Genomic DNA, 24338 nt, shown 5'->3' on the forward strand with positions numbered 1-24338 from the left:
AGACGAGACTTTCAAGCTCCTGTACAAACTACTTGATAGGGTTACTTTCCCAACAATAAATATTTACTTGGTCAGTCAAGCCTTCCACCCATAGTCCATGTCCCTGGGTTCACTCTTGAAAACTCCATTTTCCGTGAATTCATGAGATATATCCTGGACCATTTCTGGCAGACGTAGATTCTGGGGCAAATCATGTGCTCTCTGATTATAGCTGTTGTTTCCACCAACCCCAGAGCAGTTGCTGTTGGAGGCAGCCTTGAAACTGTTACTCCTGTTTGGAGCCATCCCCACAGAACCAGGAGATGCGTTGGAAGCAAGGGTTACGACAGAGTTGTTCCCAAACCCCCCTGTACTGACCATACCGGTGCCCCCAGCCCGCATTTGCAATCCAACACCTGCAGCTCCATTGACACTATGGAACACATCGTCCCCCACACTCCCATTCGCACTCTGCCCTCCATGGACCTGTTGTGATGGTTGTTGCTGCTGTGATGGTGGCTGTGGCAGCTGCTGTTGTACTCCAGCACCATTATTAATCATCTCCTGCAACAGCTGCTGGATCATGTGCGGTGGTAAGCTCTTGTTGGCTTGCGAGGATTGAGGATGGCTCTGTTGGATGACTAGGTTATTGCTAGCATTCAGCGACTGCTGCTGATGGGGATTTGCCAAGCCATTGACTGGTACACTCTGCATGGATACTGAAGGCAAAGACCCAGTGCCTTGGAACGGAGAAGACTGTGGCTGGTTAGAACCACTCAAGGAACTAGAAGCTTCCTCCTGTTGTAGAACATTAGAGTTTGAATTCATAGAATTCTGTCTAAGCAAGTTCTGGTAATTGCTCAGGGCAACGACAGCCTGTGCTGAACTATTCAAGACTCCACCGCCAACCATATGGTTGCTGTTCATGTGATTGTTCAATGGATTTGGATGCATTGCCATTAGCTTACTGAGCATGTTACGGTCTGTAGGCAGACCTTGAGCACTTGCTAGCTGCTCCATTTCCTGCATCTTTTGCATCTGCAACTTGGCTGCAGCAGCCTGTCGAGGATAGTTCTTCAAACTCTCTGCAAATATGGAGTCATCTTTTGAGATGGGAATGGGAATGACAATATTCATAAACATCTATACTCACAATCTTTGAGGTTCAAAAAGGCCTTCTGCACCAACCATAAATTCACTAAGAAACAGTCAGAAAACCAAATGCCTAGAGCATTGAACAAGAGGATGCCTACATTTGTTTAGGAACATAAGAACCTCCTAGTAGAAACCATGGACCTTTTTATTTCCGAGAGGAAATAGCCATGGACTAGTTTCACATTCACGAGGAAATGGCAATCGAAACAATTCCTTCAAAAGACGGTTTAAGTGCAGGACATACTTTATTGTGCATGTTTTAAAGAGCAATTTTAAGTCCTACAATAGAACTTGTTAAGCCATATGCTCTTCCAAGTCTAAACAACTATATTGTCAAACTTCAGTACAAGAAAACAGACCTTGTTTTTCTTATTGAGGAACTATTTAATTTGAAACTCAAGATACTGCTATTGTACAGTTGCCATGAAAGTAAAAAGTAATGGAAGGATGACCACAGATGGATGATTGCCTGTTTGCCATCCAAATTTTGCTTAGCACATAAAAATATATAATAATAGCGGTAAGAGAATTACCAATAGGTCCAATATTGTGCTCCCGGCTGAAATCTATCATGTCTTTCATACTATTTACAACTTCAGATATCTGTAAACAGGCAAAAACAGGCATATAGGAAGAGTTCAATAGAAAGATGGAATAAACATCAGAGTCAAGGGGAAATACATCATATAACATCACAAGATACCTGCAAGCACCGGACATATCTTTTGGAAAATCCCAAGTCATTCAGAGACTGTAACTCCAAATTCTTAGCTAGCTGCTGCCCAGCTGTCAGGAACCTAACATTTAAAAAAGAGAAGTGGGGAACAGAGAAGAAACCAGACTCAACATTAGGTTCACATCCACAGTCAAAATTCCACTCTCAGAACATGTAGGAACTAAATAGCATATCCAAGAGAAAAATGGAATCCACAGAGAGCAAATATGGAACACCCTCACTCGTAAGGACCAACCAGGAAACTGTAAATGTAAACAACCACAAGCAATATGCTATGTGCTGATTAACTAAACAAAATACAGAACCCCTTTGGTAAGGCTACAATATAAAACTTGACCTCTACGCAATTGCAAATCATTAAAATCTTTCTAAGATCTGAGGGAGTTGAGAGCTAAGGAGAACAGTTATGACAACACAACTGTCAAACAAGAACAAGTTTCTTCAAGTTTATGTTCTTACTGAGGGGGAAAAATTGGTTGTTCAGATATATTGCAGATTTCCACATTTGTTTGGCATGCAAAATGGATTCGTATGTGTATTTTCTAACACTTGAATCAAGTCCCCATTTTCTGTTTCCTAACAGAAACTACATGAAAATGCACTATATTAAAGCTCCAAAGTATAATTCATGTAGTTTCTGTTGGGAAACAACTTGATTCAAGGGAAATCGTTTTTGAGAAAGTAGGGACTTGATTCAAGAGAAATCGTTTTTGAGCTTCTGACCTTGATGAGCCATGTACTCCTCCCCATCTCTCCCATCTCCGACACTCCATCAAACCCCCCCCCCCAGCTTCTGACCCTAAACCATGGTCTTCTTTTCTCTTCACCCTCTTCTTCCTCTCGCTCTGGTCTCTCTCTTCACTTCGTCAAACCTTCTCTTGAAGGTTGCTCTCTGTTCTCAAGCTCTTCTCGCTCCAGAAATAGCTAAATGGAAGTCTTGTCATGTTTTCCTTGGCCCCATAACATCTTTCAATATTGTAAAATCATCACTAACCAAACCATGGAAAGCTCAAGGTTCCATGGATACATACCTGCTTGACAACGGAATGTTCATCTCCAAGTTCTCTACGAAGATGCCAAAGCTAGTGTTCTAGATGAAGCTCCATGGCTTGTTGGTGACAAACCTATCTTCCTCCGCCAGTGGGACCCTGACCTGCAACTCCACAAGGTCGACCTCAGCTCTATTCCCCTGTGGGTTGCTCTACCTGGCCTTCCCCTTCACTATTGGAGCCCTGAATGTCTGTATTATTGGCTCAGTCACCGGTTTTCCTCTCTACTCAGATCTGCACACTAAAAGGATGGACTGTCTCACCTTTGCAAGGATTTGTGTCGATATCTTTGCTGATCCCCCCCCCCAATCATCCATTACCATTGTCGAAGATGATGGGTTTAGCTTTGAGCAATCCATACGGTATGATTGGCTTCCCCCACACTGCATCCACTGCAAGATCTTCAGTCACCACTCCAAATCCTGCTCCAGTAAGGCTCCCCTTGCTTCACAGCCATCGATGGAAGTCCCTGATGTCTCTACTGGTGCTCAGACTAAATCGCATATCCCTTCATCAGTGGCTCCTATTACTGCTGATGCTCAGCACGATATCTTTGAGGTCTCCGTAAAAGGCTGCTTGGGTTCATGCTCCCCTGGATCCTCCCGAGAACCCTAGCCATGGCCGGAAGAAGTCCTGCAGCCGCTATCGCCATCGCCATCGCCGCCTCAAAGAACAACCAGCTTCCGGCTCGCCTCCTGGTCAACCTTAATGCTCTTAAACAATTCCCGAGCTGGGTTCGAACAACGAAGCATCCCTACTTCCTCGTCCACTTGAAACATCGATCCTCCATGCTCCACATGGACCATTGGTTTCTCTCTCGCAAGATCTGGCTTTGTCGCAGTTGCAGTCTTCATCCCTGGTGCAATCGCTATCGCAGTCGATCTCCTTAATCAGCCCTCCAACCTATTTGTTGATAGTTTCTTCTTCAACTTCACGGGTCCTCCAAGCTGCCATTGCTCCTCTGGCAACATCGATACACTGGCTCCTGGATCTCTGGCTCCTCTACCATTGCAAACTGTACACCACTCTAGCCGAATATGTCGCTCCCATGAAGGTAGCCCCCCTTGCTTCAAGCTCTGTAACCTGGCAACATCACCCGTTTGGTTCCTGTTGAACCATATACTCGAGGTGTGGGTGCAAGGCAGATGATTTCAAAACGAAGTTTCCATTCATTAGATATAGAAGATCGCCAAGATTCGTGATCCGCCGCCGAACTTATTCCAATTCCAACAGCTCGGACTCGGATTGTGGGGATCGCCGGAATACTTCGTATCAACAGATACTCAGTGACTTTGCGGAGACCTGTGTTTTTGGTACACAGTCGCCCAGGCCTGGTCACTGCAACCCGCTTTGTGAGGAGGCACCCCTTCTCCCAAAGTTACGGGGCTATTTGGCCGAGTTCCTTAGAGAGAGTTGTCTCACGCCCCTAGGTATTCTCTACCTACCCAGCTATGTCGGTTTCGGGTAACGGTACCCTTTTGTTGAAGGCCGTTCAAGCTTTTCCTGGGAGTATGGCATGGGTTACTTCAACGCCGTCCGTAACCTACTCCTCACGCCATTCCCCTTCCTCCCCTTCTACCTACCCCCTCTTGCACTTTTTTTCCTTCTTCTAACCCCAAACCCCATCTTAACCCTAGTTTTCCCCTTGACCCTGGTCCTACACCCCCCACGTGGCCACTTCTACCTGAGACAACCCCTAACTCATCCCTCTCCTCTTTCCAAACACTATCTAATCCAAGCCCAACCCAAGCTCTGAATACCCATGACCCAAGCATCACCCTAACTAACCCTGGCCCTACCCATGCTCTTACTAACCCACGACCAACCCTTGCCCTCTCGACCCTTGGGCCCAACCCATGCACTAATTACACCTGGCCCATACCGATCTCTTCCCTTTCCAAGCACTAACTTGCCCTGGCCCTGGCCCAACCCAAGCTCCAGCCCTCTCAACCCCTAGGCCCAACCCATGTACTAATTACCCGTGGCCCAACCCCATCTCTTCCCTTCCCAAGCACTAACTTCCCCTGGCCCATCCTAGACCCAATCCCATCTCTTTCCTAACCCCCTTTTGAACCAAGACCAACATCACCCCCTGAACCGACAGCCCCTCAGCCTCCCTTCCCCTTTCCAGGATGGTGACTCCAGGCCTCTGTCTGCAAGGATTTCTCCCCCCCAACAGTCACCCAGTCTTGTGAGACCCTTACCTCCCCCATCCACGACTCTTCCCCCCCCCCTTCATTTTGGTTACATATTCCCTTGGGGGCCTAGTCATTCCCCTATTGGCTTTACCCTCATTGCCTCGATCCCTCTCCCTATGGCCCCCTCCTGGCGCTCGTTGATTGCCTACTCCCGTAGGAGATACAAAATCCTTCCCCCTCGGAGGCCAATGCTCACCCCTATTTAATTTCCCATGTCTTCTGGATTCATTTGGAATGTTAGGGGACTTAATTCCCTAGCCAAGCATGCCGACATTAGAGCCCTTATCAAATCTACCTGCTCTTTCTTTTGTGCCCTTCTTGAAACCCTTGTCCTTCAGGAGAATGCTCCCCGCATTGCTTCATCAATTTCTCCCTCTTGGTCCTTTCTTTCCAATTACAACTGGATTCTATGGGACCCGTCCAAAATCAACATCTCTATCCCCTCCTCCCCACGACTTCTCCATCTTCAACTCTCCCTCCCCAACTCCCTATTATCCTTCTCCCTTTCGATCTTATATGCCTTTAATCGAGCAATTGACCTGCTCCCTCTTTAGTCTGATCTCTCCCTCCTTAAATCCATCCACTGTTTCTCCCTTCCTCTCCTCGCTTTCGCAAAAATAGCTTCGTAATTCTAAAGAAGCCCTTAAAGCTTGGAATTCATCTACCTTCGGTAACATTTCCTCCCAAGTGGCCTCTTGCCACACTTGTCTCTCTCTTGTCCAATCCCAGCTCCAATCTAACATGCTCAACCCTTTGCTAGCCGAAGAGGAAAAATGCCTCTCTAGAGCTCTCCTCCCAAGAAGAGAGCTTCCTCCGCAAAAAATCCCATATCAAATGGCTTGAGTTTTTTTATTCTAAGTCATCATACTTTCACCAATCCATGAAAGCATGTTCAAACTATAATTCTATTTCCATGCTCCTCGCTCGGAATTGTTCCCCAATCAAGGTTGTTCATGATATCAAGATGGAAGCCATCTCCTACTCCCTCTTTTGTCCTCCCCCACCCCTACCCCCACCCCCACCCCGTTCCCCCCTGATCTTATCAATAAAGTTGTCCCCCCTCCCTCTCTCCTTGACTCCCTCCAATCTATTCCCTCTGAGGAAGAAACTCTCAAAGCGGTTACTTCCCATAAATCCAATAGGGCTCCTAGCCCTGATGGATTCAGTATGGGATTCTTCTCATCCTAACAAGGGGCTTATCAAAGCTATTCGTAGCTTTTTCTTTAATCCCAGCCAGCTACCCAAGATAAACCAAACTTTTCTTTGCCTCATCCCAAAGAAAGAGGGAGCCTCCTCCTTGTGTGACTTCAAACCTATCTCCCTCGATAATCTCCTCTAAAAATGCATTGCCAAAATCTTGTCAAATCAACTACAGCTTGTAGTCTCTTCTTTTGTCAACCCCAATCAATCGACTTTCTTTCCGATAAAAGCATTGTTGATAAAATCCTCCTCTGCTTGGAAATCGTTCGGGGTTTCGATCGTAAATTGCACTCCCCAACCGCCCTTATGAAAATTAACATCCACAAGGCATTTGACTCCTTGCGTTGGGATTTCATTTGTGATGTCTTGACCCAAATGTCCTTCCCCCTGTTTTGTCCACTGGATCCAATATTGCATCTCCTCCCCTTTCTTCTCGGTCATTGTCAATGGCTTCCTTGCCGTTTTCGTCCCTTCCAAAGTTGGAATCCGCTAAGGATGCCCCCTCTCTCCTTTCCTCTTCTCCCTTACTCTTGAAGTCCTCTCTAGAAGCATTCAGGCAAAAACTGACCAACACCTCATCTCCCCAATCCCTAAGTGCAAAGGTCTCAACCTTTCCCATCTCGCATTTGCTGATGATCTCATTATCTTCTCAAAGGCTTCTTCCCCCTTTATCTCTTCCATTATGTCCTCCGTGCAGCTCTTCGAGAGTCTCTCTGGTCTCTAAATCAAACTCCTGAAGTCCAATATTTTCTATCAGGTGTCTCTAATACGGACAAGGATACAATCCTCCGCCTAACAAGATTTTCCTTAGTCTCCCTTCCTGTGAAATACCTTGGCCTTACTTTGATCCCTGGCAGACTGACTAGTCATAACTACACCCCTATGTTGGACCTTATCCGTAAAAGACTCAACTTTGGAAGGGCAAACTCCTTTCCTTCGTAGGTAGGATTGAGTTTTAGATCAATCCTTCAATCCTTCAATCCTCCTACTTCTACTGGTGTGGTATCTTCCAAATTCCTTCATCCGATTAGTTGGGCAGCTACCTGTCTCCCAAAATCTAAAGGAGGTCTTGGCATCTGTAGGATCCGCGACTATAATATTGTTGGCATCCTTAAGCTAATTTGGAAGCTTTCCACCAAGCATGACTCTATCTGGGTCAATTGGGTCTACTCCTATCTCCTTAAAAATGACTCCATTTGGACAGTTCCCAACCCGCAGATCCCTCCTGGGTTCGGCACAAAATCCTTCTCCTCCGCCCCTTAGCCCTTACAACTACCTCCTCAGTGGTCGCTGATGGGACTTCTATCTCCCTTTGGCTGAATCCCTGGCATCCCCTAGGAGTGCTTTACAATATCAATGGTGCCCGTTCGGTTTACTCCTCTGGTATTCCTTTATCTGCCCCTCCACAATCATCTCCCTAGGATCCTGGTCCCCACCCCCTTTCCCCCTTATCTCACCAAGGTCTAGGTGTCTCTCCCCCCTCCTCTCCCCCCCCCCTTTCAAACCCCTCTCTCTTGGACAAGGTTACTTGGCTCCCCTCCCCTAAGGGAATTTAATCTCTTCCTCAGCTTGGGACTTTGTCAAACACCATGCCCCCCTGTCCCCTGGTCCAACATAGTTTGGTTCAAAGGCCACATCCCCCTTGCCATAGCTTTAACGCTTGGAGAACCCTTTGCTTCCCCACCCAATCATTCCTCCTCCACTGCCACATCCTTGTTCCCCCCCCCCCATGTGTTCTTTGCTGGAATGGTAATGAGTATGTCAACCACCTTTTTTCCTCCTGCCCCTTAGCCCACTCCATTTGGCACCGTAGTAGGAGACCTCTTCCCTTCACCAAGGAGTGGCTTTGGTTGGGTAGAGTGTTTTCGGGAAGTACGATCTCTAATACCACCGGCAAGCTTATGTTTGGGGCTGCTATATCTCACATTTGGATGGAGAAGAATCTCCGAAGATGGACCTTCAATTTTCACTCAATAGACATGATTTGGAAAGCCATCTTCTTCAATGTTATTTCCAAGCTCGACATGCTTCCCCATAGATCTCTTGTTGATACCCTAAGAAAAGGCACATTGTTGTATCCTGGGGTTTAGATGTTTCTCTTTTGCAATCTCATGGCCCGTCTTCTTAGGGCTTGAGCCTTATATATTCCCCCCCTCCCTCTTTCCCCTCTTTTGGGGTTTATGGTAATGATATTTTATTCACCAAAAAAAAAAAAAGGCTCCAAAGAATTTCCTCACATGCCACAGTTAACAGCAATTGGACCAATTTACTATTAGTTGTTCAAATCATACAAAATTTGAAAATCTCTCTCCTACTAAAGGTGAGAATAAAAGTAAACTTTGTGATGAAAAAGTACAATATGTTCCAACAGATACAAGTCAACCAGCTCCTGCAAATAGAACCAAGCCCTTCCCCCCCCCCTCCCCCTCCCCCTCCCACTCCCAAAAAAAATTATTTATTGATATACATATAAAACCTTAGCTGGAAAAGTGGAGATACAAAATGCTTCATTCACTCACATATTGCAGTTTGTCTGCAAATCCTGAGTTGACAGCCCAGCAGATCCACTTTCAGTAACACTATTTTGATATTTCTGTGCAACCTGTAGTAACTGGTTCACCTGCAAGTGTGAAGACATTTTTCAATTTACAAGATCATACTACAGTGTCAACAATTAATCAATAACAGTATAATTCATTCAAATAGAAGTGTATGAATTGTGTAGAAAGCCTATGGTTAGAAGATAATAATGAAGAAAAGACCCAACAAGTCCACCAAGGTTCCAGAGAATATAAACAGTAAGCCACTGGAAGACGAAAACAGAAAAGCACTTGAGATACTACCACTTGTCTGATGACAAACAAACTGAAAAAATCACATGGTTTGTGTAATCTAACTTTGGCCAATATTAGACAACACTAAACAAGCACGAGCACCCGGAGAGGGGTGGGGGACCATGAAGACTACGAAATCTGACAACTTCCAGTTCTGGGGTAACCAGAAATTGACACTGATTCCAAAGTCAAAATCTTAAGAGGAAACGTCCCAGAAGTCTACTAATTACTCCCTCCCCCCCCCCCTCAAAAAAAATAAATAAATAAATAAAAAACATCTCCAAATCCAATATGTTAAGGAAAGTTTGACCAACACTAAATTCATCATGATCTATATATGATTTACTACAAGCCTCCCTACATGCTCCAGGGGTGAGGAACCTATCAATTTTACTCTCTTCTCTAAAAGTCTTTATGACTATACTGACGATGTGTATACAGAACCCAACACTGGGTGATGCAGAACTGAAGGCGTATCAGAGAAGGGCCAAAAGAACCAGCAGGCTCAACATGGGCCTTTAATGCAGGCATGGTTTAAGGCTCGGTTTAAATATAGGCTAGGTTTTAGTATACATCTGGGTTGGGGTTTAGTTTTTGGTATTTAATGGGTTGAAATATAAGGCCCAAAAGTGGAGTTTTGAATCCTCCTACTGACACTAGGAATTGTCCACACAAGCAGATCCAACCTTGGATCTTGGTAATATTTTCAGCATCTCTTTTAGGCTTATAAAATAGCACCTGACCAGGAGGATCTCCTGCTCTGAGTTGTGGATTTGGAGTTATTAAATTTTACCTAGATCTGGACTTTTCCTGCTCTATTTTGGTCCTGTTATGTTGGTGACTGATCACACACATCAGTACCACATTACTGGCCTACTGGGTGATGTATTCACACATGAACGCCCTACAGAGAATATGATAAAGAAACCACCAGATTTCAAGGTTGCAGCCAATTTGTCTCTACACTCTAGCCTCTTGCAACTGTGACGATTTTAAGGTCCTCTGCTTGGTACTAGGAGATCCATTGGTCTACTTCCCATAAAACACATGACCCATCTGAAAATCTACCCTACATCAGACACTAATAAAAATACTCTTAAAATTCCCTCGATGCAGCCTTACCCAAATTAGTTTTAAAGTGGAATTTTTTTTCAAGTAATTATTTTATGCGTATTAATATCCTCTGGTCAGCTATGAATCAGAAATGAATGACATTTTGGCCTTTCCTTGTCCCTTCAACCACATAAAAGGAATTAAATTACTGAGCCTGGCTAAGCTTTCTAGTTTTTAGCTTTAAAAACGTGTAGAGGCAGTTACATCGAATTTGAATTTGCTATGAGTCATACCACAACCACCTTTTGATTATTTGGGCACTCCATTAAGAAATAAATTGCAAGTAACAAACATAAGTACCTGTGGTGTTACCAGTCTACGAGGCAAAAGTTCCTCATGACGCCGTGCACAGAATTCCCAAGACAATATCTGGATAGAATGAGTCACTGGTGTAAGAGGTCAAACAATATGCCAATAAAATAAATCCATTACTATAGAGTGTGTAATAATGTCTTTACTTTCAGATCAGGAGTGAATATTATACGAAGATGACCCTCACGAACAACACGAAGTTGGTCATAAACACTCTCTTGAACTGCTTTCCCATATTCCAGCATCATTAATCCTGAAGGAAACCTACATTCGCGCGGCAGGTCCACAAATAAAAGCTCATCGATAACACCACTGTCGAATTTGATTTTATTAAGCCGGGGAAGAACTTCAAAAGTTGCCTCTGTTCAAAAGCCAAATAGAAACAAGACAAAAAAGAAACATATATCGACCATAAAAATCAGATTATAATAAGAAAGTTCTTTGGAAAGCATGCATTCCAGCCAACAATTAAATAGTGAACGTGAATGTAACATTAAAGGTAAGATGTTAATAGTGGAGCTTTAGGGAGCAAATTGATGATTTGCTGTTTTTGTAGATTGGCCTTGGTTTGTGAGCATTACTTGGGGAAGTTCCGCCAACCTTTGGTATATACCACACAATAAAGTAGTTATCTCTTGTGATATAACACAGTTCGATAATGATAACAAATAAGAAGTCATTAGATATTGCTTTCATTACTGATTCTAATTCAGGCCCTGCCTAGTGGATGGGGCCACCGCCTCAGCACCAAGGGCGATTTTTGGAAGCCTGGGGTAGCTTGGGGAGCTGCATAAGCGGCTCCCACAGCAGCCTAGGTGACTCTAGTAGGAGCCGCCCAGCTCCATTTTGGAGCCACCAAGGGCAGCTCCCGTTGTGTGTGCATGATCTTAGTAAACCATGTGCAGATCATGCACAGTTTTTTTCTTCCAAATGTGTTTTTTTTCCAAAAAAATGTAACGCCTAATTTGGACCTTGAATCCCCACCTAACTCATCCTAGGGCTATTGTTGCGCACTACAAAATCATCACCTTCCTTGTGAGGAGTTTCCATCCTTGGGTGGGCTAATCCTAACCCTTGAATCTAAAACCCTAAATCTGGGGGTGGTGGTGAATTACTACCACCTTTCTCCTTTGTGGCCTATGAATATTGCCATCTCCCCCCTTCATTTGGTGTATATTCACCCTTCATCCATGGATGGTTTTTCACCTTTCCCCTTTGTGGCCTACTTCGCTTCTCCTTGTCCTAGTTTGAGAGCTCACTGCCTGAGTTCTAGGCGTCCCCAAACCCTAGAAGAGTTGCATATCAAAGACATCAACATCCTCTTTCTCCTTTGCATTCCAGCAACCTTGTATATTCGCCATTTAGCAGCCATCATGTGATCATGTTAATGGTGGTAGTGGCTTACTACTTACTACCATTAACTTACCATACCTAGTGGAAGGGGGGCCTCAACACTTAAATTCTGGCCCTACCCCCCCCCCCCCAATTCTAAAGCACACTAAATCCCTAAGAAGCCAAGTGCAAGCTACACAACCAGTGAAGAGGGAAGAGTGAGTAGCATGATGGGTGAAAACCCTAGACACTTGACTACTTCCCTACTCCTTGTCCTAGTTTGAGAACTCACTGCCTGAGTTCTAGGCATCTCAAAACCCTAGGAGGGTTGCATATCAAAGGTATCGACCTCCTCTTTGCTCCTTTACATTCCAGCAACCTTGTATATTCGCCGTTTAGCAGCCATCATGTGATCATGTTAAGGGTAAGGCTGCTGTCCAGTCGGGTTGCAGGATCACGCGTGTTTTATTTTTAATTCCATGAACTGATAGAATTCAGGTCTGATTTTTGGAGTATGATCCTCATTAATTTAGACATTGTCATACTTTTCGTAACTTTTATCCACTGACCTTAGGGTTTCATGGAGCACATGTAGGTAGTTTTCAAAATTCTAGAATCAGGGTTTCGAAATTTCATACATCTAACCATGTAGTTTTGGTGGTTTCTGTTTTGCAATAGATTCATAAGGGTTTCATGCATTATCCCACCGAGTTTTGGATTTTTAGTTCTGTTTCATATTCTTCCCATAGAGGGTAGGCCTAATGTAGCTCTACATAGGAGACAAAATCCCACTAGAGGCCAAGTAATAGGATCTAATAAGGCTGCTGGTTTGGCTGGGCAGAATTAGGGTTTTTAGGTTAAATTCTAGGGATAGGTATGGGGGAATGGGGTAATGTATATCTGATTTTAATAGACAGGCTTTGGGAAAGCTATTAAAACAGATTTTAACAAGTTTTGAAACAAGATTCAATTTCCAGAATTTTAGGGTTAGGGTTTTGGGTTTTAGGCAAACAGTAAAGTAATCAAAACTAGGATTTATAATGGGAATCTGAACCAGGGTTAGGGTCGAGTGTTCAGATGTGTAGGAGGGAGGTTCGAGTGGAAGGGGCTTGGATTTGAATGGCTGGAAGTATGAGATCAGGATTCTAGGGTTTGGGGTTTTAATAGGGTTTTGTAGAACTAGGATTTGAGTGAGAATTTGGGACAACAGTTCAGTTCGAGTGTAGGACTGATGGAGGGGAAGCTGTGATCAGAATTTGGTAAGATTCTGATAAGGGGTTGTTGCTGGATAGGGCTTAGATGATCTAGGGTTTTACAAATTCAAACAGAAAATAAGAGGGATCGAATGGGGGGAAGAAGAATGGATGGAACAGAAAATTAAACTTCAAACTTACAGCAGGAATCCACCGGCAGCAGCTTGAAAATTGAAGGAACCTCCCGATCTTCTCAATGCAAGGAGTCGTAGGAGTCCACCCACCCTATCCACCTTGAGATCCACAAGGATATACACTCACAAAGGAGCAAGAACAGCAGCAGCAATCGGCAGCAGCCAAAACAGTCTTTTTTTCCTTCAAAATTCAATGTGGGGGGAGCCTCCACGATTGACTTTATTTATAATATGGCTTCATGCCAAATCCTAATACAAGTTAATGACTTCTCCTTCACAAGATCGTGGAAGGGAAAGAATTAAAACTAAACTAATAACTTAAACAGTAAAAAGACCTATTTAACCCTACTAACTTAAGTTAAAAGAATCTAACTTAAAACAACTAATTTAAAAGAAGATTCCATACTAACCAATAGGATTTAAGGACCTATTAACCAATAGGAACACTTCACTTAAATTAGATCTTATTTCCCAAATTCGGAAATATATCAATTCCCAAAACAAAAACCCACTGTTATTCTTACAGTATATCATATTTAGATCTTATTTCCCAAAATTGTAGTAATTTTCCTGAACAATATCCATGCATTATTGCATTGCATGCAACGTCATTTTGGTCATTTGACCATTATTTCGACTCATTTAGTTTCCAAAAAGCATAAAAATTATATGAACATGCCACTGTACCTACATCTAAAATAGGCATTTTCATGCATTACCATAATTATTGCATACACTTAGTTAGCATTCCGTATTAGGTTAGATTGCCTTCCATGTAAAACCTACTTAGGGTTTCTTGCCTTTTGGGCACAGGTTGGGCATGCTGCTAGCTTACCTGGAGCTAGTGGCTCAACCAATGTGGAGGGCTGTGATGGGAGGGGCAGGGGGGACTTTTCCTCTCCCCCCCCCCCCGGGCCAGCGCTTGCGTACCCAGCTTTTATCCTTTAAGTTTTAGTATCTTTGGTATTGGTATGTATATTGGTGTCCACTAACCTTCCTTATGCAACGCAGCTGGATTGAAGTAAGTTTCTGAACTTTCCTTATATAAATTAGTATTTGATTTTCTTACCTTGTGTACATTAGATTTTGTTTACATAATTTGTATGAAGATAGGTTTTAAACCAAGTGAACCGGAATGCCTAAACCCTTCCCCGGACCATAACCTGACCCTTTCCCGATATCAAGGTCAGACTGGTTCAACTTGGAGTCACCCAGAACAAAGACCATTAACTCAATCAATGAACATATCATGTGGGGACCAAGACCCCCAAAATTTTGATGGTGACTCCCGAAGCAAAGAGTGTGGACATCATCCCTCCACCAGACACGTATCCATAGGCTGGGCTGACGTTAACCCCCCCACCGGCACCGCCCCCTGCCTATGAATTCATGCCTCAGGTCAAAATCCGGCACAGGCCAACCACTGGAAATAGGTGTTTCTGCTCCTACTGGTCGAAACACCCCTCAGTGCCATGCTCACTTTTGGCTCTGCCATCAATGAATGATTGAATTCCCCTCTACCATTACAACATAGTTAGTCTCTCCAAAACCTTTTAATGAATGAGAGTAACAGACTACGATGTAGAATCTCATTTGTAATGTCCCCAGTAAAAGTAGGATGCATAGAGAAGAGAACAGCATAAACAGTGGGAATAGGAATAGCAAGAATAGCCAAAATTTCTGCACTAAATAATCAACATTACACTATGGGCAACGTACAGACCAACTTACATAAACTTAAATCTCCATAACTAACGAGAATCATACTCCAACTATGACTAAAACTTGCCAACTCCCACTTCTACTGATGAAAACAAAGATCCTTAAAAAAAAGGGGCAAGATATCGCTGTCTGGTAGTGTAGCCCATGCACCAACGCGGGGGCCAATGAAAGGACAAGCAGGGGCATCAACATTGATAGGATTTTACTATGCTCCTGTGTCTGGGCATAGGAACCACGTGACCAGGCAGCGTTTTTTTTTCTAAAAAAACATAGCACATAATTTATGTAGACCACTTGGCCCCCCGTTAAGGCTTCATAAACTTACTAATTAGTTATTACAACTGACAACCCCCAACAATAAGAAGCCAAAACTCCATTACAACTTCACTAATACGAAAAAGCCTGGTCGAATTCCCTCCTCTTCACTTGTAGGCCAGCCTCCAAACTCACCCCTCCCAGGACCCCACATAGGTGGGACCAGCACTGGGTAATGGCCCTTTTTTTACTTGTAGGCCAGCCTCAAAACTCGCCCCTCCCAGGCTACGCATAGGAGGGACCAGCACTGGGTAATAGGCATTTTTTCACTCGTAGGCCAGCATAGGAGTGCACTAACTAGAAATTCTCCTGCGGGGAGCATCGTACATACACCTCAAGTAGAATCTCAGCATAGCTAGAAGGTACCAAATCTATATCACTTTCCTTTAGATGTTGTATCATTCCCAATCAGGCATCAAACCCAAATTCATAGGAATCAAAAAAAAAAGACACATGCCAGGGGAAGATTTCTTTGGAGAGTTGGTTTTGTGGAGCATACAGCAGCAGCATAATGCTAGACTATTTTGGGATATATACTCTTCAAGGCAGGTCATTCAGGAAGCCATGGTTAAGGTCGTCCACCAGGCACAAACAGATTCCAGTTAACTTTCAGAGATTGAGAGCTAATTATTCTTTCAATGTTTGGTCCGAGAATGTAAAATTTTCTTGGATGTCTACTCCTGCAGATTTCATGAAGCTGAATTTTGATGGACACTTAATAGGAATTAATGCAGGCCCGATTTAAGGCTTGGTTTAAATTTGGACGAGGTTTTGGTATAGGTTCAGGTTGGGCTTTAGTTTTAGCATTTATTGTTGTAATGGGCTGAAATATAAGACCCAAAATTTGGGGTTGCAAATGGGTGCACGAAAATTCTTATTTTATCAGTGGGTTTCATATTGCAGGGATCAATCTTATCCTCAGTTCTTTTAGTTTCAGAAAGTTACAGTCCTAATTAGTGGTCTAGTTAGGAAAGTCTTGGTAATTGAGTCAATCTAGGTTATTTTATTTCAATTTCTATAAATAATGTAATCAACACACAACCCCCCCCCCCCAAAAGATTGAAATTGAAGGAATTAATTTGGTTTGTTGTCAGCTATGGATGAAGTTTTTCTGTCTTCTTTATTTCTTGTCTCACTCTTTTTTATTTCTCATTCCTCCCTCTTGTTTACACTTCCCTTATGAGCTAACCTTCTCTCTCATCCCCACGGTAAGAGATCTCCTTCACTTTCCTCTTTCCTCTTTCCTTCCCCATGGTTTACTTATTTCTTCTTCTCTCCCTTTTTATTAATTTGTTCAGCTCTAGAACATAATTTTAAGGAGGATTTTATCCTCTTCACTCCAATCACAACTTCCTTTCTTTCCTCCTCCTTCAGTGGGACAGCGCATCTCATTCACTCCCCTCTTCCTTCTTTCCTTCCTTCCTTCCATCGTAAGCTATTTAAGATTTAAACTCCCTAACTTCTCACCCCTCAACAGTTCTATAGGACTGTTGTTCAACCGGCCATGATATATGGGGCAGAATGTTGGGGCAATTAAGAAGTGTCATATTGATAAGCTTTGTGTAGCAGAAATGAGGATGTTAAGATGGATGTATGGAAAAACAAGGACGGATAAAGTACGAAATGAACATACAAGAGCAGACTTGGGTTGCCCCAATCAGTAAAAAGCTGAGAGAGAGTCGTTTAAGGTGGTATAGTCATATTCAATGGAGGCTTAGGGACACCCCAGTAAGGAGGAGTGATATGATTTCGATTGAAGGAGCTAAAAGAGCTAGGGGCAGACCTAAAATGACCATAGGAGAAGTGGTAAGGAAGGGCATGCATAGTCTAGGTCTTGTACCAAGTATGACCTCGGACAGAGCCTATTTGAGGGCAAGGATCTATGTCGCAGACCCCAAGTAGCTAAGAATCTCCTGTCGTGTTGGGCTGTGTCTCTTTCCTCTTACTATCTTTCATCTTTCTATTTATATCCCATTTTTCATTAGTCTTTCTCTTTTCTTCATTTCTCACCACTTTCCCCATCCCTCTTTTCCATACTTTCTTCCCCTTTTAGGTTTAAACTCTGTTTTCCCTACTTTGTTTTGTTTGGATCCATGTAGCCGACCCCATTAAGTTGGAATAAGGCTAAGTTTGTTGTTGTTGTACTCGGTGGAAAATCTGACCGTTAATTTTGAGATCAGATCTGGCCCACTTCCAGCCGTCAGATTGAGATCTCTTCTATTCCATCATCGGACCCATTACTTGCAGGACAATCAGAGTCATCAGATCTGATCGATTCTGCAGAGGGACCCAGGACCCCATAGAATATGGGGTGTTTGAGTACACCAACGGTAAGTGTCGAGGTTTTTTTCAGGCCCTATCAGGGAGGAAAATTCGGCCAAAGTCACACTTTTAGCACTTCAGCTAGGGCCCAATTTGCTGCTAAGGAAGGTTTCTCTCCCATTATTTTAAGGTAACACATCATGTTTCATATCTTGGTTGAGGATAATAAGGATTGGCTTTGGAAGTTTGCACACTTCCTTGACATATCAGACACTTGGCTTCTCAAGTGACTTTTTAGTTCCAATGCAGACTGCGGTCTGCACATGATTTAGCAGACTACGTTGGCAAGGCATAGGATGGTAAGTCAAGGAAATGTGGCATAGTGTCCCATTGTGAGATTTTGATTTCTTGTATTTTCCTCACTATTGAGGGAGACTGGCCTTCTTCCAGCATGAGCAGTACCACTATCAAAGTTAGGCCCTCAATAATTTCCATCCACTACATGGTTTAAAAGCTTAGTTGGATTTAGATACGTATATAAAAGTATCCCAAGTTCAAGAGCTATAGTTTGCATAGTGTTTAGGTTTTACAAATGTTGTAGAGAAGGTCTCATGCTCAAGGCTTCCCCTATAAAATGGGTCAAATTTGACTTTTTGAAATGGGCTTGGGAGCAATCTGATGCAGATAAGTCACCTAAAGGGCTTATTTTTAGTAGAAGTAAGCCTTGGGTTGGGTTATGTATGTATTGGGCCTTTGATTCCATGAGTTATCTTTGTAATGGGGCACTTTAATGGACCTAAAATGTGGGTACAAGGTAGGAATACAGGACTAGGCTTAGTAGTAGCTTATTAGCTTCTAACCCTCACAATGAATAATAACAACATTCAAAAGATGAGAGTGATTGAATAAGTAAAATATGAGAGTAACTAGAAAATTTCAACTCAGGACATCTAAGAAGAATAGTGAAGATGATGCAGGAGCGCTTCCATGGGTTGGCTTGAACCCCCGTTGAGAACCCAGATCGAGAACCGAGTTCAATTGGTTTTTGGGTGCAGTAGAATTGGCTTGATTTAGGGATTTGAATTATTATATAATTTTTTTTATTGCTGGAGTCATAGAGTTAAGAGTTTTTTCTGGCTGTTCCTAGTTAGAGTCGTTAATAGAAGATTTAGATTTCCTTTCTTTTTCAGTCTTTTGAGTCTAATTACGAGCCTTTGTCTTAGTTTTTTATAAATAGCCTTGTAATCCAATACGGAAGACAGTTGTATGATGGAATAGAAGTTATTTTTTGAAAGTGATATTGTGGTCTCCTCTCCCTCCCCTCTTTTCTCTCTCCTCTCTTTTCTTCTAAGTTACTGTTCAAAGCCCCAGAACAGCCCCTTAATCTTCTCTTCTTCTATTGTTCTCTCTCTTAAGCCCATCATAGCCGATCCTTCTTTGATCTGCATCAACTTGGTAATTTGGTATCAGAGCCAAACCTGAGGCTACATCATGGAGGTTGATCAATATGATTTGATCCTTTCGATTAGAAATGGTTTCTGCAAATTGCAAACAACACTTCTTGATTCAAAGACAGATTGTCGGGAGCTTGCCAATAATAATATCTTCTATGATAAGGTGTCAAGCATGATAGAATCTTCAGAAGGTAGTTCAAAGGTGGACAACGAAAGTGACGATCAAGCTAAAGTGAACAGTCTGATCAAGGTTGCAATTGAAGAATTGATCAACGGTCCGATTTCAATTGTGAAAGCCCACGATCAGATTCTCATCGAAGAGATGTTGTTTGCTAACAACCATCAGAAGATCGTAAAGATTGATTATGAGATGCGATGGATCATCAGCCCATCAAAGTCGATGTTGTAGATGCCGTTCAAGTGGTGTTGATTCTCTCGTTTTACAAAACTTAAGGTCGAATTTTTCTCTAAACTGGGGGAATTGATGCAGCAGCGCTTCCATGGGTAGGCTTGAATACAGTTGATAACCCAAGATCGAACCAAGTTCAATTGGTTTTTGGGTTCAGTAGGATTGGTTTGATTTAGGAATTTGAATTATTTTATAATTTCTTTTAATGCAGGAGTTGTAGAATTAGAGTTAGTTTCGAGCATTGGGTCCTAGTTAGAGTCGTTAATAGCAGATTTAGATTTCCTTCCTTTTCAGTCTTTGAGTTTAATTACGAATCTTTTTTAAAAATTTTTATAAATAGCGTTGTAATCCAATACGGAGGATAGTTGAATGATGGAATAGAAATTATTTTTTGAAAGTGATTGTGGTCTCCTCTCCCTCCCCTCTCCTCTCTTCTTCTAAGTTACTGTACACAGCCCTGGAACAACCCCTTATCTTCTCATCCTTCTTCTATTATTCTCTCTCTTAAGCCCACCATAGAAGACCCTTCTTTGATCTGGCATCAGAAGAATAGTAGAACTGAAATTAAATCAAATGAGGCCAATAGAATTCCCCAAAATTTTAGATCAAGTTCTATCCTTGAATCCTTGATAAGAATAAGCCCTTTAGGCGACTTATCTGCATCACAATCAGTCAAACTGGGGTGGGATTATTACAAAGTAACCCATAGAACTCTTGAAAGTAGGCCCAAATAGACTCTTGACCAAAATTTTCGAAAAATGTTAAAAATAATGAACCGAAAATGCAGAAAAAGCTAGACACCATAAAATGGGAGAGGGATCTACACACTAGCAGTATATAATGGAATTTACAAACAAGCATCTTCTTGACCGTTAGATTATATGAGAAACATCTCATTCTGTTCAATCCATCCACAGTTTTATCTCTCCTACATTGCCACCGCACAGTTGCATCTCCCCCTCTCACCATTGCAACCCACTGCTTGCATCTCTCAACCAACGCTGCAACCCACCCACTCTGTGCAACCCCACCCCTCGACCGCTGCCATTGGCAACACCCTTGTTCTACTGCTGCAACCCCTCCCTCTCTCACCACTGCACAGCCCCGCACCTTCAGGCTTCATTTATCAAACGGAGTTGTTTCTCACCAAAAATAAAAATAAAAACCCAGAAACACAATAAGAACTTATGAGAATTTCCAAAGAGAACCATACTTGGGAATGGGTCATTGCGGTTTTTCCTTTGAATTGATGAGAATTTCAAAGGGATTTGTTTCCCATACAGAAACTACATATATAGGAAATGAATTATTGCAGATTTCCCTTTGGCTCATCTAGTAGGGATTGGGATTGGGATTGGGATTGGGATTAAGGTTTGGATGAGAGATTGCTTACCTAAATTCGCCCTTACAGTCGGCAAGCAGAGTGGAAGTGTTCAAATTTTCATTTCCTCAGGCCATGAACATGAATAACAGGCTAAAAGAATATGAATTTGAAAATTACATCATTACCTAGAGCATGTATCACTAAATAACCCCTAAAAATTTTAGGTAAAAACTTAAAACATAAGGAGCTATATATGTTACAATCCTAATATTATTTGATCAAAAGAACAAGACAAAATCATCTAAAAGAAGTATGCCAGATTAAAATACTTATTGTCTACTTACCAAATCCCCTTCCAGATTTAGAACCACATACGTCACAATGCCACGAATCCTAAAACAAGTAATGACAAAAGTTTCCACTAGTGAGTCAATCCAAAAAGGATGAAGTTGAGAAAAGTAACAGAATGAAGGGGGGGGGGAGAAATAGATGTATAAAACCAATGCAAATAAAAGGGAACATGCATGGATGCATAGAAACCCTATCAACACAAACGTAAATAGCATATGCAAGTAACTAAGTAAGAAAAATGAATATGAAATATCCGTTACTAATTAAAAGAAATAGTATCCACTGCTGACCATAGCTGCCTGGGGGAAAACACCAAGGGCATGATGTCCAACATTATCATATAACGATAAACACCACCTTTTCTTTGAGCGAGGAGCAAAATATTCTGCAACAAATTTCCTCCAATAGACTATGCTATTGTCCTGGGGGGGGGGGGGGGGGAGAAGAAAGTGAGGCACAGGAGGGTTAGAACTTCCCATATAAAACAATGGCTGAATAGCTAACAACGGAAAAACAACTCATACAAATATTGAGACAGGAAAAAGAAACATAATATCAAAGAGAGCATCATAGTTAATTAAGTACATAAAACAAACTTGGGCAACAAAACTATTAACTCACCGATGGGCGATGACGATGATGGTATATGTATTGCATTAGCTTACGAGAACATATGCCATTCTCATAAGGGCGCTTCATGGCAGATACGGACTGCAAGCCCTGTTGTTGAAGATGGTGTCTTAGCTGTTGCTGTTGCTGTTGCTGTTGGTGTTGTTGTTGTTGCTGCAGCTGTTGTTGTTGTTGTTGCTGCTGCTGCTGCTGCTGCAAGTGGGTTCGCTGCATCTGTGGCAGAGACAGCATAAGTTGTTGTTGCTGTTGCTGCTGCCGCTGTTGCTGCCGTAGTCTCTGCTGCTGAAGCATAGCTTGTAATTGTGGATTGTGACCAATCAAATCTGGTCTCTGCAGTAACTGTTGATAAACCTGCTGCTGCAAAATATGTTCTTGCCTAATATCATGTCTGGGTTTCTTATGCATCTGGGATATATTATTTGGCTCCTGGGTCAAGGAGCTGGGTACCTGTGGGCCACTAGGAACAGAAACTGGACTCGATTGAGCTGGAGGTTGGGATGTAGCAGAGGAAGCCCCTTGATGCTGCTGCCTCTGCCGTACTTGTTGTGAACCCTGCTCTTGATAAGAGCCCTGCTGAACCATAGAGGACCCATCAATCACAGAAGAGCCTGAAATGCTTATATTATTAGAGGAGAATGACATTGGTGACGCAGGTGGGCGTAAGTAAGAGTCTGTGTTTATGCTTGCACTTCTCTGCAAATGAGGACCACCTGAAAGTCCAGAGTTGGCGTCTGTCACCAATGAACTTGCCCCAACACTTGGACCGGAGTTTGCTGCGCTGTTTAAGACAGTCCGATTCATGTCCCCAGAGACGGGACCCAAATTCGAACGCCCTCTTGAAATTGAATTTGCCGAGTTCCCCAAAGATGAATTCAAGTGTGAGTTCAATGGGATTTGAGACTGCCCATCACCTTGGAAAAAGATGCCAGAGCTCGAGGATGACTGCGCTATGTCTCCAGCCACCATGGACGGTGCCACAAGGGGCACCCCAGACTGGTGGCTGGAATCCAAGTAACTCTCCAGAGCCAGCCCTAAAAGCCCTCGTGAATAATTAGCAAATGAACCACCATAAAGAAACCCCAATAAGGCCACTTAAATCGAACACGACCCACGGAAAAATACTCCGGGGAGACAGATCCACTATTACTTTATCGCCGATGTGGTACCACCAGAGGTAGAGCGTGAATCTATGAGCTCGAGTCCAACAAAATCGTTACAGAAGTCTGCTCAGTTTTCAAATTCCGTGTGAGAACAGTACAGTTAATAAACAAAGACACGAAGACAGGCAAGACACCAACTATAACAGATATAAAAGAAGATTAACAAAAACATAGCGAGAAAGGAGGAAACTCAAAACCACCTCGACCGTATCACGACCACGAAACATGAACAAGGTAAACAAAAAGCATTCTCAAGTTAAAAGCACGAAATGCAAATCAAAACCCTAACCATTCCAAAAACAAACCCTAATTTTTCTACTTACACAACTTCCAACAAAGATGTTAAGAAAAGAAGGAAAAAAAAGAAAGGTTAAGAGTTAAAACCCAGAATTACTACTTGAAGAGCTGATGAGAGATCTCACATTCAGTTGTTCAAGAAAATACATAAAAGTCTCAGCATCCTACAGCTTAAAGCTTAACTTCACCAAATACATTCAAAATTCCGCAAGAAATCAAACTCGGTGACTACAAATCAACAACCGCGTAATCAAACCTGAAACTTTTGGAATTCTAGTCCAAATCCAACTCAAGAACCATCAATCTATCTCAGTTTAATCCCAGAAAACAATAAGCTATAAGATCAAAGTGAAAAAGAAGACGGCAAATTATTAGGAGAGAAACAAATAAAGGGAAAAAAAAAAAAAACAATTTTTCGAATTGTCGGAGAGTGGCTCAAAGCAACTTCAAAATCCTAATACAGAAAGAATTGGGATCAAAATTACAGAAGGAAAGACGAAAATGGAGGGGCAAATAAGGAAATAAAAATAATACCGACCGTAGAGAAGTGAGAATCGAGCTGGACAAAGCTAAGCATTCGTCTCGTCTTGTTTTCTCCGGAACAACCTCATCGCAGCGGAGTTCGACGGTGCTTATTATATACTTCGCGGGAATTGCAGCGAGGTAGTGACTGGCTGCACCGGTCGACAACCTTACCTGTACCGGCTCTCTCCGGTTGTGACATGAGACGCGATTCAAGCGTCCGCACAGCCACGTTGCCTTTGCAAAGATCGAGCGGTTGCGAGGAGAGCTGAGCAGCCCTGTCGCTGAACTGTGTGGGGCCCCTATCCGTTTCGTTTCCGCCTATAGAGTCTGTGAGAGGCTTAAAGATATTGCCGTGAGTGGGGTTTAGTTTTACCATATTGGACTTTTTGTTGACGAAGACTTTGGATGACAGAAACCGTTGGATTTGCCACGTTGGACGGGTAGATGATGGAATCAACCTCTCTTGTGGCTCCTGCCAATGCAACCTGTGCACTTATTCAATTTTTCTATTATTCTTGCATACGTTATTCAGGCTTTTTTCTGTCGTGAATTATATATACAGAAAAAGTTTCATCCAAAAAAATATGGGAGAAA

General features: G+C 42.7%; 1 protein-coding gene and 1 long non-coding RNA gene across 4 annotated transcripts; one reads left to right on the forward strand and one right to left on the reverse strand.

The window, feature by feature from the left end:
• Positions 1-5: 5 nt before the first annotated feature.
• LOC122664444 (probable transcriptional regulator SLK2) lies at positions 6-23851 on the reverse strand. 3 transcript variants are annotated; one of them, XM_043860257.1, is made up of 11 exons: positions 23758-23851; positions 21949-22985; positions 21754-21897; positions 21423-21554; positions 21126-21174; positions 10723-10937; positions 10565-10633; positions 8837-8937; positions 1838-1931; positions 1668-1737; positions 6-1064 (listed from the first exon to the last, which is right to left on the reverse strand). In XM_043860257.1, exons 2-11 carry the CDS (start codon positions 22726-22728, stop codon positions 76-78), a joined length of 2643 nt encoding a protein of 880 aa, XP_043716192.1. In that variant the 5' UTR covers positions 22729-22985; positions 23758-23851; the 3' UTR covers positions 6-75. The 3 variants fall into 3 exon arrangements, with proteins under 3 accessions (XP_043716192.1, XP_043716191.1, XP_043716190.1); XM_043860256.1 differs by having other exon boundaries at positions 21754-21900; positions 21946-22985; XM_043860255.1 differs by having other exon boundaries at positions 21754-22985.
• Positions 3825-9917, forward strand: LOC122664446. Its single transcript, XR_006333338.1, has 3 exons — positions 3825-3835; positions 7779-7784; positions 9787-9917. It is a non-coding gene; the product is annotated as an uncharacterized LOC122664446 (long non-coding RNA).
• Positions 23852-24338: the final 487 nt, after the last annotated feature.

This window comes from Telopea speciosissima, chromosome 6 (assembly GCF_018873765.1).
Source record: "Telopea speciosissima isolate NSW1024214 ecotype Mountain lineage chromosome 6, Tspe_v1, whole genome shotgun sequence".
In the NCBI taxonomy this organism is placed as follows: Eukaryota; Viridiplantae; Streptophyta; class Magnoliopsida; order Proteales; family Proteaceae; genus Telopea; species Telopea speciosissima.

What these genes read in the sequence shown, in the direction of transcription:
- LOC122664444 (XM_043860255.1), bottom strand. Translation starts at nt 22,728, where the DNA reads ATGGTGGCTGGAGACATAGCGCAGTCATCCTCGAGCTCTGGCATCTTT. An exon ending in ATCATCGTCATCGCCCATCG is followed by an intron (nt 21,555 to 21,753) that starts GTGAGTTAATAG and finishes CCCCCCCCCCAG; the next exon opens with GACAATAGCATAGTCTATTG. An exon ending in GCACAATATTGGACCTATTG is followed by an intron (nt 1,065 to 1,667) that starts GTAATTCTCTTA and finishes CCATATTTGCAG; the next exon opens with AGAGTTTGAAGAACTATCCT.